This window comes from Tympanuchus pallidicinctus, unplaced genomic scaffold (assembly GCF_026119805.1).
Source record: "Tympanuchus pallidicinctus isolate F22 unplaced genomic scaffold, pur_lepc_1.0 scaffold26, whole genome shotgun sequence".
In the NCBI taxonomy this organism is placed as follows: domain Eukaryota; kingdom Metazoa; phylum Chordata; class Aves; order Galliformes; family Phasianidae; genus Tympanuchus; species Tympanuchus pallidicinctus.
This window is the reverse complement of record NW_026294743.1, coordinates 1091834-1109667: the sequence shown is the minus strand read 5'-3', so window position 1 is coordinate 1109667 and position 17834 is coordinate 1091834. Positions and strand designations below refer to the sequence as shown.

The 17834-nt window shown below is 36.6% G+C and overlaps 1 protein-coding gene across 4 annotated transcripts in view; it reads right to left on the bottom strand.

Moving 5' to 3' along the window:
* The window catches only part of LRBA (LPS responsive beige-like anchor protein), a 363075-nt gene that overhangs the window by 34221 nt on the left and 311020 nt on the right, over positions 1-17834 (bottom strand). For 3 of the 4 annotated variants that reach the window (XM_052690432.1, XM_052690429.1, XM_052690430.1), the window contains exons 49-51: positions 6347-6436; positions 3050-3242; positions 253-315 (exon numbers count right to left, since the gene is read on the bottom strand). In XM_052690432.1, the coding sequence (XP_052546392.1) occupies positions 253-315; positions 3050-3242; positions 6347-6436 (346 nt within the window). The remainder of the gene's footprint in view (positions 1-252; positions 316-3049; positions 3243-6346; positions 6437-17834) is intronic. The other variant, XM_052690431.1, reaches the window with a different exon arrangement.

Genomic DNA, 17834 nt, shown 5'->3' with positions numbered 1-17834 from the left:
CACATTATTACAGCATCCATATTAATTTTCACTGACACGCGTCCTAGGCCTGTTCAAATTAGGCAAACCAACGAGGGGGAGTTGATGAAATACCAGCATAGCCACAGCTCATTGCATTCCAATTTGCATGCAAATGGTTTATCAGGAAAATTCCATTCCCAGCAACCAGCAAGTGAAAAACAACCGTAATCTACACTTCAGGGCCACCATACAGAGCTTAATGAATCGCAAAGAGAGAAGGAAGTGACAGACCTATGAGAGGATCGATTTCCACTGGCAGCTGGTAAGGCTGGTCTTGTACAGCACCTTGATGAGCTGCAATTCAGGAAAAAAGATTTTAAAACTCTGCATTTTTTTTTTTTTTAAATGGAATGCCACAAACATTTTATACATCAAAGCGATGTCCCCTTCTTTTTTATTTAACCATCCAAGATTTTTCTGCACCATCTGAATTAAAAAATAAATAAGTAAACAAATAAATAAATAATCCAGGTGCTTTCACAGACTGCTTATTAAACATTTATTTTAGATTACTGCTATTCTGAATGTATGCCATCAGCAGCAGCTCCGGTCCTGAGCCATAAGCTCTAGCAGATGCTTTACTGGCAACCTCTCCTGTCGCAACAAAACAAAATTAAGTGGTAAAGAGCACTGAAAACAAAATGTGACAACCATCTGCTGACTGTAGCAGATACTATTTTCCTCTTTACTTTTTAAAGCAGTGCTTTGAACAAGTGAAGCACAAAGGACATTTTTTTAAAGTCAGTTTATGATGCAGCCGGGGAAATCTCATTGTCATGCAGTATTTAAAGAATCATCTATCAACAAAAACTATTTATTTGCAAGTTTGCATAGAAGTTAATATATAATTCTGCAGACCTACATTTCATCTGAGAACCTGGCACACTGCTGAGATGTTTACCTCCTAAATTTTCCTTCAGATTTTTTTTTTTCTTTTTAAGCCTTTTTTTCCACAGCTTCACTAAAATCAAACAGGCAACCTCCACCAAACAGCCCAAGACATTCTGGAAGTGGAAGAAAACATAATGGCTGAATACTTACATCTATGAGTTTTCCACCTACCCCGCCATAGCTTAATATAAAAATCAGCGTGGATTGAATGGCTTCATAAGTAATTGGGAAGTCAAAACACTATTGTAATGAAACACTAATGCAGATCAAAAAAGGAAATCCACATGACAAAATAGATAGAGTGTCATTAGGTATCAGCAAAGCCACTAAACTCATAAAAACGCAAGAATGAGATTATTAATTACATATCAGTGGTCACCTGGCAACTTAACTTTCTTATCATGATGTCTCATTAGTAAAGACAATAGTATGCCCACAGTAGGAGATAAGGAATTGCAATGACACCAGTCCTCAAAACCTAGTAAACTCCATTTTGGTATAAAATTTCAGGGCAACAATAGTGAAGGCTTATTTCAGATGTCCTTATCTAGATATCTTAAACATGGTATACCATTAATAGCTTGGAGGCTTGATCAGTATGGTGGCGGAGTAGGAAGGGGTGCAGCGTTTTTTTGGTTATATTGGGGGTTTTTGCTTGGTTACAATCTGAGTTTTTGTCTTTTACTGTCAATATTCTCCAGCACTTGGTAAAAGCAGGACAGATGAAAAATGCTTCTACATTAAAAAAACAGTGATGCTAAAGACTACTGCTCTCCCTTTCAAAGGAGAGGAGGGAAAAAATCAAAATCTAAAGGTTCTGTTCAACTCATAACAGTTGACTCCTACAACCAACAAGCAGCTGCTACTCTCATCAATTGTTTGTTTGCTCACAGATCGTCAGCCAACAGACTTGTGAGGAAATCAGCATCAACCTACCACTTTAGAACCTCTTCTCTTTGTGTGACTGCTGCACATCCTCAGACTCCTTTTTAGAAGCATGAGTGTTATATGCCAAGGTCACACATTCAAGGTATGAGAGGATATTGTCATCCTCCTTTCAAACAAACGTAAAGAGCTTTGTAAATACTTTTTGCTCATAAGCTGTTATCCAGACAAGCCTCCTTTCCTTTCCCACCTTTGTTTTTAAGCATTTTTTGCTTGACTGAAATAAGGCACTGATGTTTCTATTTTAACAAAGTTGAGAGGCAGTTTGTAAGAATTAGAAAGAAGGGTGGGAGTCATCTGGCTATTTTCAAAATGTAACCAAGGACTGCAGGAATTTCAGTGATGATAGCATTAATTTGGTACACATATCTTCTACTTAAGATACTTGAGTAGAAGGTCTTTTTTTCTTTTTTTTTTTGAAAAGCCTTTAACCAGATTTACTTGCAAAGCACCAAAACAAAACTACATTTTGTGGTTTGGGCCTGAGACTGACAGACTGGGGAAAGGAAGATGAGTCCTTCTGGGATTAGTGAAAATTACAACTGAAAACAGAATAGTTCAACATATTTTTGAAAGGACAATTAATTAAACTGGTTCCTATGCAAATTGATATAATGTTTTCCTCTCATACTAACAAATAGATAAGTACCTAATAACTTTGAGATGTTTGAGTTACAGAAGATACTGACTTCTCATACGTTTCTTAACTTTTAATTCTCATTGTGTGACTTGAACATTAGGCTATTATGTTAATGATAAGCAAGAAAAAGGTAGCAAAAAACACTTCAGCCAAGTTCTCATGCTCTGAACTTTTCTTTGACATGATATTGTGCAACTTTCCATCATCTGATTGAAAAAGAAACTGAAGAGGAATAGTGTGACTGCTTATTATGATCAAACAGGGGTATACTGTTTGTGTCTTCTTGCTTGTTGGCATGGAAAGAGATTTTTTTTTTTTTTCCAAAACAGTTGGTTATTCCGTACTTTTTGTGTAATACACATCTCACTACACAAGAGTTCAGATGGCTTCTTCTGAGGAGAAACTAAATCCACATGAAGAGCATACTGCATCATACTGTATCAATGAATCGAATTTAGATTTCACACTAAAAATTTCAAACAGCTCTGCAGATACTAAATGTACAGCTTGACATGCAGTGATTTCTCACGCTACTTACTTTAGTTTACTTACCAGGAAGGTTATGCCACTTATTTACAGCAAATAGCCTATTGGCAGTAACTGTGATCACAGCAGGATTGGTCAGACCAGGCTGGGTGTTGGCTGCTACATGAGTGACAGGGGAGTTGGATGGGAACTTTAGAACCATGATAACATCCTGTTGAGCTTGGTCTGTGAACATCAGCGGGCTCTGCAGGAGGAGATACTGTTGAGTGCACACAACAAGAACCCAAATACATGGGAAAACATGGGGTGGAGAAGAGAAGACAAGACAAGAAAAGGAAGACTGCATTAAAACTCAGAAGATCCAATAGCAGTTGCAATGAAAAGAAAATGCAAAAATAGCAGAGAAGCTTGTGGAAACAACCATTTTAGATCCATTTTAGATGGAAATCCTTTATGCGATTATGCTGAGCTTTGCTGAACAAGTGTGTCTATATATAAAATTTGATGCAGATCCCGGAAGATTAAACTGAAAGTTTCCGATCATCTATCTCTGCCAAAGAAATTCTCCTTCATATCTGCAGAGATAGCAGGTCAAGGAAAGCAGGAGGGAACAAAAAAAAATAAAAAAAATTCCTGCTTCCAGAGATTATCTCAAGTTGCATTAAATTGGCAGACTACAATTTTCTACAAGCCAGATGAGAACATAAAAGTACACTAAAATAAACAGATACACACATAGCCTAGATATATGTTCTGTGTGTATTTCTGGTGTACAATCATAAGATTTATGAATGCAAAGCAGAAGACTTCAGTGCAAATGTGTTTCAAAGGACAAATGTAATTAAATGCAGTTGTAAAAAATATAAAGTGAACATGATTACAGACACTACCTTGCACTGTCTCTAGAAACACTAAAGGAAGGGAATGAATCCAGATTCATTTTCAACAGAATATTTTTAGGTTTCATTTCAAAATTCCATTGAGATACAGAAATACAACCATCTTAGTCACCAGTAGCCATATTGCTTCAGTACTTGTATTTTTCTAGTAACTGTGTTAGAACATTAAGGAAGGGTTCTTGGCTATTTTCCACCTGCAATCTTTCCTTACATATATGTATATGTGACTATATACATCTAATGTATATTTATACAAAACTAATAAAAAAATTAAATACATTTGCATTTTTATTATCACTCCTTTTTAAAAAGTTATTAAGAGTACTTAGAAAAACATATTGCTCTCTGCATTCCTATTTACAGTCTTTGCATAAAGGTGTAAATAAAAGCAACTAATAAGCTACCCAGACACCCTTCTGAGCAAATGGCTAAAAGCCAATCAATATTATGAGTTAATCCTCCCTGGATGCTCATTCAATTAAAGGTGTCAGTAATGCCTCATCTGATGTGGCCTCAATTAAATCCAGCTATCTGATGGTTGAAAACACAAGGGGATACAGCAACAGCAGCAAACCCAGACAAATAGGCAGCCTTCGTGTGAGTGCTAATTACTACACCTGGTGTATATTATGGCTTGTGCACTTAACGCAGCACGCGGTAGCTTTCAATTCAGTTGCATTCATGCATACATGCACACACACATGAAAACAGAAAACTCAGGAAAGAATATAGCCAGAAATTATCTAGAATTGTGACAGGGAAAATATCCTTACTGTATTTCAGCTCCAAGAATACTACTTTTTAAATGCCTAATATAGCTCTTGTAAAAAATCGCGTATTAATAAGCACAAAACCGATCAAAACAAGTCGAGAACTGAGGTGTTGTTTCTGTGTGCACCTCAGCCTGAAAAACCCAGCGGAGTTATAAACAGTTTACTTCACAGAATTTAATTTTTCCACTACATATTAAATCTTCATTAATTCAGCAGAATGAAAAATGTTATGATAAAACAATACGAACTGCTTCCTGGCATCAGATTTATTTATATAACAACCAATCTTCCTAAAACCTCAACGACCAACTTTTTATCTTCCTCCTTTCTATGAAGTAAGTTTCCATACGTTAGGGCAAATGCGTAATGCACAGCACCATGACAGAGGGGCACATTTATGGTGTGCAGCCAAATCCTGAGGGCACATGGGCTCCCCAGCATCCCTTTTAACATGCTCTTCTGAAGGACAGCCTGCATACACCTCAAGTCACTGCAGTGGCTCTCTAGCTCTCAAATGCCCTGGGAGGCCACGCAGGAGGTGCAACAGGCTAGCAGATTCACGCAGTCAGCTTTGTTCATCCAATACATAGGATCCCAGGGCAGAAGCCTGCCTACTACATAGCTGTCAAATGCTTATGCCTTTTGCATATTCACATGCTGTAGAAACGGTATTGGGGACAACGAGCTGAGCATGCCTTATGCACATCACATCAAGTTTGTATCTGAGAAAGACTAGTAGCTGAATTGGATAAGAAAGCTTACACTTCTTAGACTCTGTTGCAAGGTTTGTAAACTACTTTGGACATATTTCCAGTTATTGTGTGATTTTTCGAAAACCATTTGCACTGCTGATATGTTTTTAATCAAATAACCTTAGTCACCAGTGTACGACCATATTCTGCAGAACATACATTAGAAAATCCCTTTTAAAAAATATTTCAGGATAATATATCCATCTTAGCAACACCGGAATGTAAATGTTTGAAAAACTTGTGAATTAGCAGACCATTTGCTCCACTTGTCACAGTATCGCTTAACATACTTAGTTCTGGATCTGTGACAACATAAATGCTATTTTAGTCCTAAGGACTGCACACAACATGGTATGGAAAGTAATCAGTAATAAAATAATAGTTTGTATAATAAAATTATATTAAACACAAGAAGAGGTAAAAGGGAAAGCATGTTAATGCTCACTGCCTGGATTTTATCACCCTAGCTTTACTGCAAAACACATTTAGTCACATTCTTTGCTATGTAAGTTTCAGCTCATGAATTCCTAGTAATCCTGATTTTAGGGGAAAACCTATGCCTGGGGGAAAAGACAAGGAAGTTCCACCTCCTAAATCCATGCTTCTCGGGGAATCTGCCAAAGATTAACTAAATTGTCTCCATGATGACTGGCTCTCACCTGTACAGGTATGGTATTAACAAAATGAACTGATGAAGTGTTCTTAGATTACACTGACAAAAGGGTCTATACTAGAAATCAATACAATCCTTCCAGCAATAAATAATAGTTAGACATTGCATACACTCACAGTCCTACAAACTCATAACTCATCTGCTCTTTTTAATAACACAGTTCCATAATCACATAAAAGAAAAGCTAAGTAGCAGGTACTGTAACTTAAAAATAGCACAAGAAGTGAACAAAATGGCAGGTCACAAAGAGTTAACATGGTACTTACCACCTGCATTGCAGAACTTCTTGGAGGATGTGGTTCTATGAGCAGTTGGGAAGGGGTCTGTCCAAAACTTCGTATTTGAGCTTCAACAGCCTGGAAAAGGCACAGGCAGGTTTGCATGTTAAGAGGTGCTAATTACAGGCAATAGAACCATAACTGTCACCTGAAAATGTCATTCCACACTTCTGGCTTGTTTCATGTCGAAAATCAACCCCGTGTGTTCATTGTGGGGCTAAGTGCTTGGCACTGGTACTAAGAATGAGGTAATCATTTTAGTACTGTGGATGCTATTTCCATGAGAAACTCTGCAAAACCTCATCCTGCTCAATGATATTAAACAGAAACCAGCTATTATAATCAGAAACCCTCTTTATTGGCTTCATTTTTCCTTTCTAACACTGGCTTATCCTGTTTGTATCATAACTCAGACACAAAAGTTATTTTTTTTTTTAAGTTCCTCTAAGTACAAGTGTTCTTCTTTTTACTTAAACTCCGTTGTCTAGTTTCACAGCATGAACTACACCAAGCTTTTTGCTAATTTTAATTTTTATTCAAATATAGCAAAAAAAAAAAATTAGGATGTATAAAACCAACAGCAAGACTGTTAAATGCAACTAAATGAAAATGTAAAGATATAACACAGCATTCATTAAAAAAACAAAAAAAAAACCAAAAAAAAAACTATCTTCAGCGCCTTGCTTTAGCACTTCATTCATTGGGTACTAATGAAAGTTCCACCCCACACCTTTTGGTTCTTAAAGAATTATTTCTGAATGCGTTAGCTGTGGGCTATCAGCTCAATTTCGGACTGACACTTTCTCTCCTTCGTGGCGCTTTGAGTCCTGTATTCACAAAAGTGTCTAATAGTGCTGAATACCTAAGGTGAGGCTCTAGCAAGCACTATTTTCCAAGTTCTGAAGTTCTGAAAATCAAAACCTTCAGTCAAATGTTTTAAATGCTGGAACACAAAACCACCAGCAGATCTTTAGCACTCACAGCAATGTGCCTGGTCTTTGCTTCTGCAGTCCATTTTCATGGTTCAACTCTTGTGCTCATCTTAGTCTTACAAACAACTATTTTAGATAACACAGACTATTACTAGGACAATAGCAGTCTCTCATTACAGAAATAATAACATCCAAACTAGAATGTACCCGAGGCCTTCAGATAACCAAAATAATCATATTTTGAGATAGGAAATTTGCCATCCAAAACAGCTGACTTTGCTGTATTTGGCAGGGTTTTTGAAATATCTGAATTCACCAGAATTCAAGCCTTGGAATTACTGTATGGTCATGCCTGCCAGCTCTGGGAAGCATCTTAATCTTCAAAGAAATGGTGAATAAGTAAGTTTATCAAAAACTGGATGTGTAATCTGACATACAAGTGCTGAGATTCAATGCGTACTTTTTGAAGAATAACAAAATCAGATCTGTGAATTCTAAAGCTCAGTAAGCCCCATCAGAGTTCCTTTCCTAGAGATAAAAATGCTACATTAAAATTAAAATATTGGGTTTTGCGACTCAAGATATGAAGGGAATCTTAAGAGCATAAGCAAGATCCCTTAAGACTTCAGACATGAACAAAGCTACATCTTAGAAGCTCTGCCATTTCTGTAAAAAGCTGTTGGTATTAAAACATTCAGTTTAAAAATATTTGCCTACATTTACTTGCAGATTGAATGGATGTTTTTACTAGAAAGTGAGAATTCTGTTTTGCAATGAGGGGTGGCACGAGAAGAACACAGGAGATGCAAAATGCTGTCAGTCCTGGATACAATCTATTAATTGCACAGTAAAACCTTTAGGAGAAACCTACAGAATCTATGGGATCTACTACTTATTTCCTGGATATTACCCAAATTAAATAAAATACTTTTCAAAGCATCATTTGCATGCATATATTTTAGATGAAGCAGAAAATAGAATGGATAAAATGAGGAAATCATAAGCTTCAGATTTGTTAACTTCCTTTTACATGGATATATGATCAATTTAGAAACCTCTATTCCCAAGCAAGCATTTAAAAGGAGTCAGGATTTGGTGCTACCCTTGAAATTTGCTGTGTCCTTTAATTCCCGCTGATCTCTCTACCAATTACACTCTCTAATATAGTGCCAACATTAAAAAAAAAAGGATAAATTAAGCACTGGAATATAACAATAAAGAGCAATTGAAATACATTCATCACAATACGAGCAATTATTGATACAAAACAAAAATCAGATGTTAAAGTATGCCATTTTCCACAGTCCAAACATCAAAGAACTCACAATCATCCTGTAAAATAAAGACCGTTAGAGACAAAATTATGGTTCCACTTCTTACATACGTGATGCTCATCACTATCATACTCATCATTATCATATTCTCAGAATAGCAGCACAGCTAGAAATCTCCAATCCAACCTCAGCTCTAGGATCTTAAAAAGAAATACTCAGCCAGCAAATAAACAGCTATTGCCTATTTTCACACAACTCATATTCTGTCAGCAGAACTGCTAACCAGCAGGACAATGTTTTTGCCAAAACCTCCATCAGAGGCCCCAAAATTCTCAGTTTTCAGTCTGTAATGGTCTGTTTTTACAGCTATGTTTATCCTCTAACTTGAGTTTATTATTTACAGTTCAGGCGCAAACAAGTCTTCTAGACTCACTGGGTTCCATATGTTGCTTCCAAAAAATAAGAGAGCCTACATTTCTAGGAATACAGAAATGTACACTGATATAGCCTTACTCCTTCAGCTAACTAAAATGGGAATATCTATGTTCAAATCACATCCTACCACAAGTAACAATGTTTGATAAAACATCAAAACTGTACACAGACACACACTGGTATCTGTATGCTCCCTTTACTATATATCTTCAGAGAAACCAAGTGAAATTTGAAAAACCTGAGCAAATATCAAGACAACAACAGTTGGGCAATTATGTCTAGACATAGCAGCAAGACTGCAGCGAAAAAAACCTTTTGCATTCCTTTTCATTCCTAATAAAAATTTGAAGATTCTTTAGCTTCAATACTTCTTTGTTACTTGCCTATTATGTCCAAGACAACATACCAGCACCTCCATACAACCTCCTGGAAATGATGTTCCTTGTCCCAGATGTTATTTGAATCCAGACGTCAACATATTTCTGATGACATCTCAGTCAGAAGGATCACATACAGAAGACTGCAAGATGATACTCCTCCATCATCAGAAATGTCCTAGAATCACTCCCCATTTTCACAGTTTACTTAACAAGAGAAATTTGGGGATTTTTAGCCACCAGATGTCACTCAGACTTTTGTTCAACCTGTCAAAGAAAATCAGCTACAAGCAGAGAATTCTGTCCACAGAGTGATAATTAATATCTCCTTTGCGACAGAGGAACAAAACTACTACATACCTGAGAACATACAGTAAAATGACAATCGGTCAAGAGGCCATCAACTCACTTTTTAACAAATTATAGCCCAGATTCTAATTTAATTTCCTTGAAAGATTTATTAATAGCATTAGTGAGTATCATTAAGAGATGGCCAGACTCTTCTAGTGGCAGTGAAAGAGTATGCACTCTCACATTAAATATTGTATCACAGAAATAGTAAGATTATTGTAGGCAAAAATATTTCAGAAATTTTCAAAACTATTAAAGGCAGTGTATCATCGAAAAATAAAAACCTTGGTCTGAAAAGTATCCTTACTTCTACAAACCATTATCTCTGAAGCTATGCTGCATACCACAAAGTAAAAGATATTATCATTCAACATTTTGTTTCACTGCTTCTCAAATATCTCAGTAAAATAGCCTTCTTCCTGTTAATCCTCTACAAAAACAAAGCCATAATTGTTCCAGATGCTAGAACAAGAAGTAATAAAAAGAAACAAGCTAACTCTTTACTATAACCCACACAGAATGCATATCTAACCACATACTGATAAGATTAATGTGGTATTTCACATATTAATGAATTTCTTAGTATAGAAGTAAGAAGCAAACTTCACAAATATCTGATTACTGCCATGATGTTCTCCTAATTAATCTCCTGAGTTATCTCCTCTTTTCTTGGGGAGCGAGAAGGAGAGTGGGAGAAGGAAGCAAATAAATAGAAAAAGTTAAAAAAAAGGAAAACTTGCCATAGCTATAATATAGTTTTTGGTCTCAGCTTAACAGAGATTGTTTCAGTCTCTGAACATAGCCTCTAATCTAACTGTGAAAGAAGTTAATTCAACAGTATGCAGTACCCACCAACTACGGCTGTAAATTTTTGGAGAAGGAGGGTGATGGGGAGGTTGAACATATGGATGCAGTTAAGGTAAAAACAGATGTTTGTTACTTTTCTTTGCAGCAACACTCAGAAACTAAGTCAAAATTGCTTTTTTTTCATGTTTATGTCTGAAAGAACTATAAAATTAAATATGAGGGAGGGAGGGTGGAGGGGGAACTGCACTGAGTGTCACAGAGAAAGAATGAAATGGTCTCTAGTTTTGAACTCAAATGCTGAAATGAAGGCCTGTATGAAGGTAAGACATATACCATTTAAGTCTAGATTTAAAGACCCTTAAAGAGAACTAGCTTAGAGTAGCTTTTATCATGCATGCTCAGACAAAGAACACCAAGCATTCTTTCTTAAGTCTTAGAGCACAACATACCCATGCTACACTGCAACCCACAGCTTGAACACCCAATTACAAGTTACACTCTAATTGTTACAAAGAGACTACTTGTATCCCTGTGCCTTTACATAGCTGAATGTGATCATTTCCAGTTACTTCTCTAATCAGTAGGTTTTAAATGCCAAATATTTGAAAGCTCAGATGAAAAAAAAAATCAAGCATAGCAAGAAATATTCTTTCAGCATGTGTGTTAAGGACACAAAAGGTTTTGGGTTTGTCTTCCATCTTTCTACCCATTATTTATGTCCAGTAAATAACAACCCTCACAAAAATAATTACTTTGGCTCTCTGCCGCTCCTACCTCACTCTTCAATATTCAAAAAGGTTTACACACACATGTTCCTCAGTGATTTCTATTGGCTCAAGCAACACACAATTACAATTGCTTGCCTTGCCTTTCCTTCCACCCAGATGTTGCTTTGCAGCACCAGAGAAACAGATCGTTTGACAGGTTTTCCCTCAGACGGTGAAGCGGAATGGCTTAGCGGCTAACTGACCAGCTCCTTCCCCTGGGATGACGATTAAAATCAAGCCCTGATAATAAGCGATCACGAAACCTCATCTGACCAGACAGTCACTTACGCTTCTGCAGTACGGTTCTGAGTTCAATTACTCACGGACTGCAGGACATATAACGCTAGCCAGACAACAAGCACGATTCATACCAATTAGATAAAATTCCTGAAAGTAGGCTGAGGACTACAGAAGAGAAGCTCGTTGTAGTATCCTCTTCCTTTGTTTCATAACAATCCCCATTAGATCAAGATTGTGAAAAATGGACAAAATGCTTTTCTGAAGCCAGCAATGTATATGCTCAATGACTCTACACCTGCCCTGGGGACACTGCACTACACTTGACCCAGGGAAAAAATACAGCACTCAAATGTTCATAAATTTATCATAAATTCACACGCTTGCATCAACTTTTCAAAATACATGAGACCTAATTTCTTCATGCCAAAGAAGGAAAATCTTTCTTTTATTTTGACTTCACAAAGCAGGTTCTTTTCAAGGATTCATTTCAGCTATTTTATCAATCATGCCAACCACTTAATGCACTGTTAAGCATGAACAGAAATACTACCAATTGGCAGCACAGGGGACGTTACCACAGCACACCACCACGCTGTGAAAAAAGTGCATAACTCTTGTTTGCTGCAGTAGATTGGCAATATGAGCAACACAGAGAAGTGCAAAAGGGAGCACAGAGAAGGATACTTTTATCATGGCTTCAAGAACAAAAATGTTAACACAGCTCTTAAACTACATTAGGAAATTTTCTGTGAAAATGGAGAAATTAAGTCTTTCTGTCCTGACAGACCAGCATGAGAATTACATGGCAGTCATTAAAACAAATCAGGAAGTAATCACAGTTTGTGAAAATACAAACAGATTCCCCCTCAGGGCCACATAAGTTGCTCTGATCTGAATATATACATTCCAGGCATATTAAGGTCTAGCTTGGCCTCTCTGCAATCTCCAGTTCATGCAGCTGTCCGTCTACTACAGCGTAATCCCAGCTGCCAATCTGAAAGAAACCAGTTAGTCAGAGCAGACACAACCAACAGAAACAAATGTCACTCAATAATGTTCAGAGGCACTGGGTTCATGGATAATTTCAAACAGTATCTCTGTCTGGAGCACTGATGTGCTCATTCAAAACACCTAAATCTTTGGCTACTGGAAAGAAGCAGATAAAAAAAAAATAGAACTACAGAAACAGGTCTGGAAGTACTTCAAAGAGATTGACAAAGTAAAAAGGGAAAAGATTCTAAAAAGAAAGCTAAGAAAAATTTAAAGACCTGCAAATAAATTTGGATACAATATAAGCAAAATCCCAAACAGCTCTGCAGCTAGTTTTTAAAAATGTGAGCCTTCATTTTACTTTAGCAACAAAACAAAAACTGCAGAATTTCTCTATTCACTACAGTAAGTGAAGATTTCAAACTCTCTGGCATTTAAAATCAGTAATTATTACATGTTAATCGTTGGTATTCTCATATGCATTACTTTGAAATTTCACCATTTTCTGGCATTATTCATTCATCCCTTGAAAAAGCAAAGATAATCTTTAAAGCTTGCTTCCTACGCACAGTCTAGTTGCTACTCAGCTAACTCCAAACTTTCTGATATAAAACATTTTCCTTTGGAAAAAAATCAAACTGCCCCAGTCTGTTAGCATTCCATGGAATTTCTCCAAATTTGATACCATCTCTACTTATAAAATAAAACATTTCAGTCTGGGGGAGGTTGACACACTGGCGTATACACCCAGCATCTAGTGGTCTTAAAACTGTCTTGCATGATCACCTGTCAGAATTTGTATTATCTGTGAATAAGAAACAAAGAATCTCATTTCCTTAGCTCCACTAATATATTTATTAAACTAAAGCATAACATAATCAAAATATTTGTTTTCAAAGTATGGATACAATGTTATCTCTGAGTTCTATACTGCACTGAATTGTCTTTTTTTTTCATACCTAACAAAATATAATGTTTAACTCAGTCTTGATATTTGGGGGATACTGAGCGAAAGCATCTTTAACATGACCTCAAGCTTATTTGCTCACAAGGCACCTATTGTTCAAATTTGACTAATACAGTACAGTTTAGTAAATAAATATACCATTAATAGACACAATGTGAACTCAGGAACAGAACACACTTAGCTACAATGAGAAAATACAATAAAAACACTCCAAACAAAAATTGTTAATTTTCCAACTGCAGCACAAGATATTGATTAGACTGCCCAAAGAACTTGCAAATAACCAAAGCATGCTGGTGAGAAAATACGAAATGTTTGTAGAGCATTTGCCTCCAGCTTGATTCAAGGCTAAATGACTTAGTGCATGATAACTGCAGCTATTATACACTAGTATATTCAATTCTTTCCGTGTACAGGGCAGAAAAAAAAGGGAAAAAAAAGCATTCCACTCAAAAGCTGCTTTTGAAATATGAACAACACTTTTTTCCATCCCTTGTTTATCTTTTGGCTTACTCATTCCTCTTCAATGTTGGCCAACAAATATGTCAACTATCTAAGACTGACCAGCCAGGCACAAATGAAAATGTGAAGAGCGCGGAAGTCTCAAGGCCCTTCTGGCTCTGATAGATCCACAAGACAGGTCAAGTAACAAGACGTGAGGGAACTGACTGCACTGAAAATTTCTATACATTGAATTTCAACCAGAGACTGAAAAAAAAAAAAAAAAAGCACTCAGAGATGAACTAATTTACATGAGTTACTTCTTCCCATGAAGCGTTACTACTTCTAGTAAAAGCAGTTGTCTGATTCTTACTTTCTTTAATCCTTACACATCAGGCATCTCAGATCTACTTCATTTAAAATATTACCCCTTTTCCTCTTGAATAAAGCAGGAGCATCAAATAAAACGAGAATCTATTCCTAATGAAGAGAATGCTCAGGTCAAACATTTTTCTGGACTGAAACCTGACAATGTTTTTCTATCTTTTCCAAGGCGCTGTAGCAAATACTTAAGACAAAGGCAATAGAACCCCATTTGTCATGTCAAACTCTGGGCTAAATGAAATCAAAGAGGTGCCACTCCTCCCAGATATCACAGCAAACACTTGATTATATTCAGTTTGCCTGTTTACCTAAACACTACAGATAGGTAACAGTGTAAGCTGAGATGTGTAAATGCATAGGAAAATAACATGAACTGGTGGCAGTAATGATGCTACTGTTATTTTCATATGTCTGTTTGTTTGTTTGTTTTTACACGAAGAGACGACTCTTTTTTTCATAGGAGAAACCCAATCAGCGTCCAAAAATCCTAACAGGCTGATTTCATGCAATAGCTGCAAATGCTCACCAAGAAAAGCAATTCGGGCTCTGTTCTTTTCCACCTTCCACCAGAGGAGATCAGGGTTTGTTTGCGGTTAACAAGTTCACCTCTTCGTAGCTATTAAGTCACTATCCTACTACAAATACAGTCTTCTTAAGTCTGGTTGCATATGATATTTTAAAACTGATTTTCAGAATCAGAAATAGACCACATCATAACATTTACTTGGCTTCTCCTCCTGTTCCGGTGTTGCACAACATCAAGCATACCATCTGTGCAACACACTTCTGGTCAGAGATGATTCAAAGATTATTTCAACAATAGTTTGCATTTTGCCTGCATGAATTTGTTACTGTATTAAACACATTTCAATTTACTGCTCTGTGACAGTATTTTCTAATCACTTTATCCTACTTTTTAAAACTCATCACAGCCACAACAAAGACTGTTGCCCAACCTGCTAAAACCAGACTGATCATTTTCCCATTTAGTAAATGTTAACTATGCTATAAATACAATTTGTGTTTATACTTTGTGAAAGATTCACTGCTGTCAGAGTTCTCCAGCTGAGTTAGAGCTGAAATATGCTATTAACTCCCACCATGAACACAGCTAAAAGAGAGGCCAAAAATGCTTTCTCTGGGATAAGATATCAGATCTGCTACTGCTGTCATGAAACTGGGGTCATGTAAACTAAACATCCTTGTAACTCCTTTTGGAAAGCACAGAAGTCTCTCAAATTGTAAATATTTAAAAATAAAATTAGACTCATAAGAGATAGGTCTAAGATGCATAAAACTTACCCAAAGATATTAATCTAGGGCAACATTTAAAAGCTATTATCCATAAAATAATTTATGCCATATGCTTTAAAACAGAAAATAAAAGAATTATTTCCTCTCTTCACATAATCAGAAGTGGCACATTCAAATAAAGTACCAAATGCTATGTCCAAGCTGATTCTTCACAGAAAGAAATTTTTGAAACTCCTCAGTTCATATGGAAATAAAATATCAATGGTACAAAGAAAGGTGCCGACAGAATGAAGAAAGCTTTGCTTCCTAATGTTAAACAGACTACACAAATGCACTAAAATGGAATCTTCTCTGCAAAGGAGAGAAAACGGAATCATCTACAGCTAAATGCAAATTGCTGTTTAAACAAAAGTACGTGAGCTATTAATTGGATGGGACTTACCCTCATCTTTTCCAAACTATTATTGCTAACTTTAAAATCATCAGTCGTCCTTAATTACTGCTTACAATTATAATGCCAAACGATATTTTAAAAATGATTCAAAGAATACAGCTGGATGCTTTCGGTAAGCATGATAGAAAATTTAATATATCCCCTGAGGTTGAGGGCTTCCTGCAGTAAATTGACATACTCTCCAAGTAATATTTTGCATGCTTGCTATTGACTTGATCTCTTTTCTTGAAGCTTATGCAGTGTTTATGCTAGCCACACAGGCGTATGAGTAGAGAACTGGACTTCCAAGTTCATGATGATCCTCTCTTTCTCTATGTCAGAGATGTACGAATTTCTATTCTTTTGACCGAGAAAGTAATAGAATACAAATCAGTTCAAGATACAAATTATTTTTTTTCAGATTGTGCTTCACTCTCTTATCAGTTATTCGTCTGGATGGCAAAGAACGAATTCTATTTGATTTTTTTTTTTTTTTTTTTTAAACTCTTGGACAGCTGTTTCAAAAAGAGAACAGAATTTGTGATAAGAAGGTGCTGCAAATTCTCTCCAGAACTGCTGGATTTATCTATGGTGCTGTGATTACTTGCCTCTTCCATACAGGCAACAAAAAATAAAACCTTCCACAGCAAATCTTATGACAGTAAGTTCCACAGACCAAAATGGGGTTTCCAAGACAGACTCAACAGAAGGTAGTAATATAGCATATCTCTGCTGGCAAATGCCATATTTTCCACCGGAAAGAGATGTGATATTTACTGCTTGTCACCTAACAGCGAGTTCCCTCTGCACTTGAAACTTCTTTCAGCAGGATGCACGAGTACAAGAATCAGAGTCAACGACAATTCTCCTAAAATTGCTAGAGGGAAAAAAAAAAAAATGACAAAGAACGAATGGTCTCCACAGAGACAACTCGTGCACGGACATGTGGAGCAGATGTACTGGATCTCTTGCCTTGCTTCTCCTGGCTGTAGTTCCCTTCCCCCACTTTCTCCGACTCAAACCCTCCTCTCTTGATCTGCTCCCCTCCTCCTAAGATTTGCCTTTGAATTATGCAAGCTTTGCACTCCCCAGGGTTTATCTGCCAAAAGGTAGCATGTGGCCCATGGTTTGCATTTTAGTTTAAAATTTTCGATTATAGCAGTCAGATCCCCTCAAAATACTTTACATCTTTTATTCCCATAAGCAGAAAGAATGGCAGGAAAAAATTGTTTGCAGCAGCATGAGGGGATGTAAAGTTCTACATTTTCAGTTAAAAAAAAAAAAAAGTAAGTTGGAATATGGTTTTAATCAAGTAGTTTTCCTTCCTAGACGAGTGCTTCCTTCTTGTAATATATATAACCTGTCTGCCTATAAAAATAAAGGTGCCAGTTGGAGCCATTTAGGAGACCTAAGGAAATTCTGCATTAACCTGAACTCCTCCACTCCTCAGTTCCTTCCTCTATTATTGTGTGTGGCCTCTCCTGATGAGTTAGGTCACCAATATACATACATTTATCTGCGAAGATACTTCAGAAACAAATGCATCATAGGCGTCTCATTACTGATGTGGTCCAGGCTTGATAGCTTATTTTCTCCGAGATCATCTTAGTGCAGAAGGTGCCATGGTTTAAACACATGCTATTATTTTCCACGTAATACCTAAGCCTTGGTAACTTGAAACTCTCAGAGTACACAAAAGATTCTCCTTGTTCTAAATTTGCAAAGAAAAAATATATATTCCGCTACAACTTCAAAGATAAGAAGTCCAAAACCTTGAACTTTATCACAAGAAGAAAGCTGAAAGCATCTTTTCCAAAGCCCAGA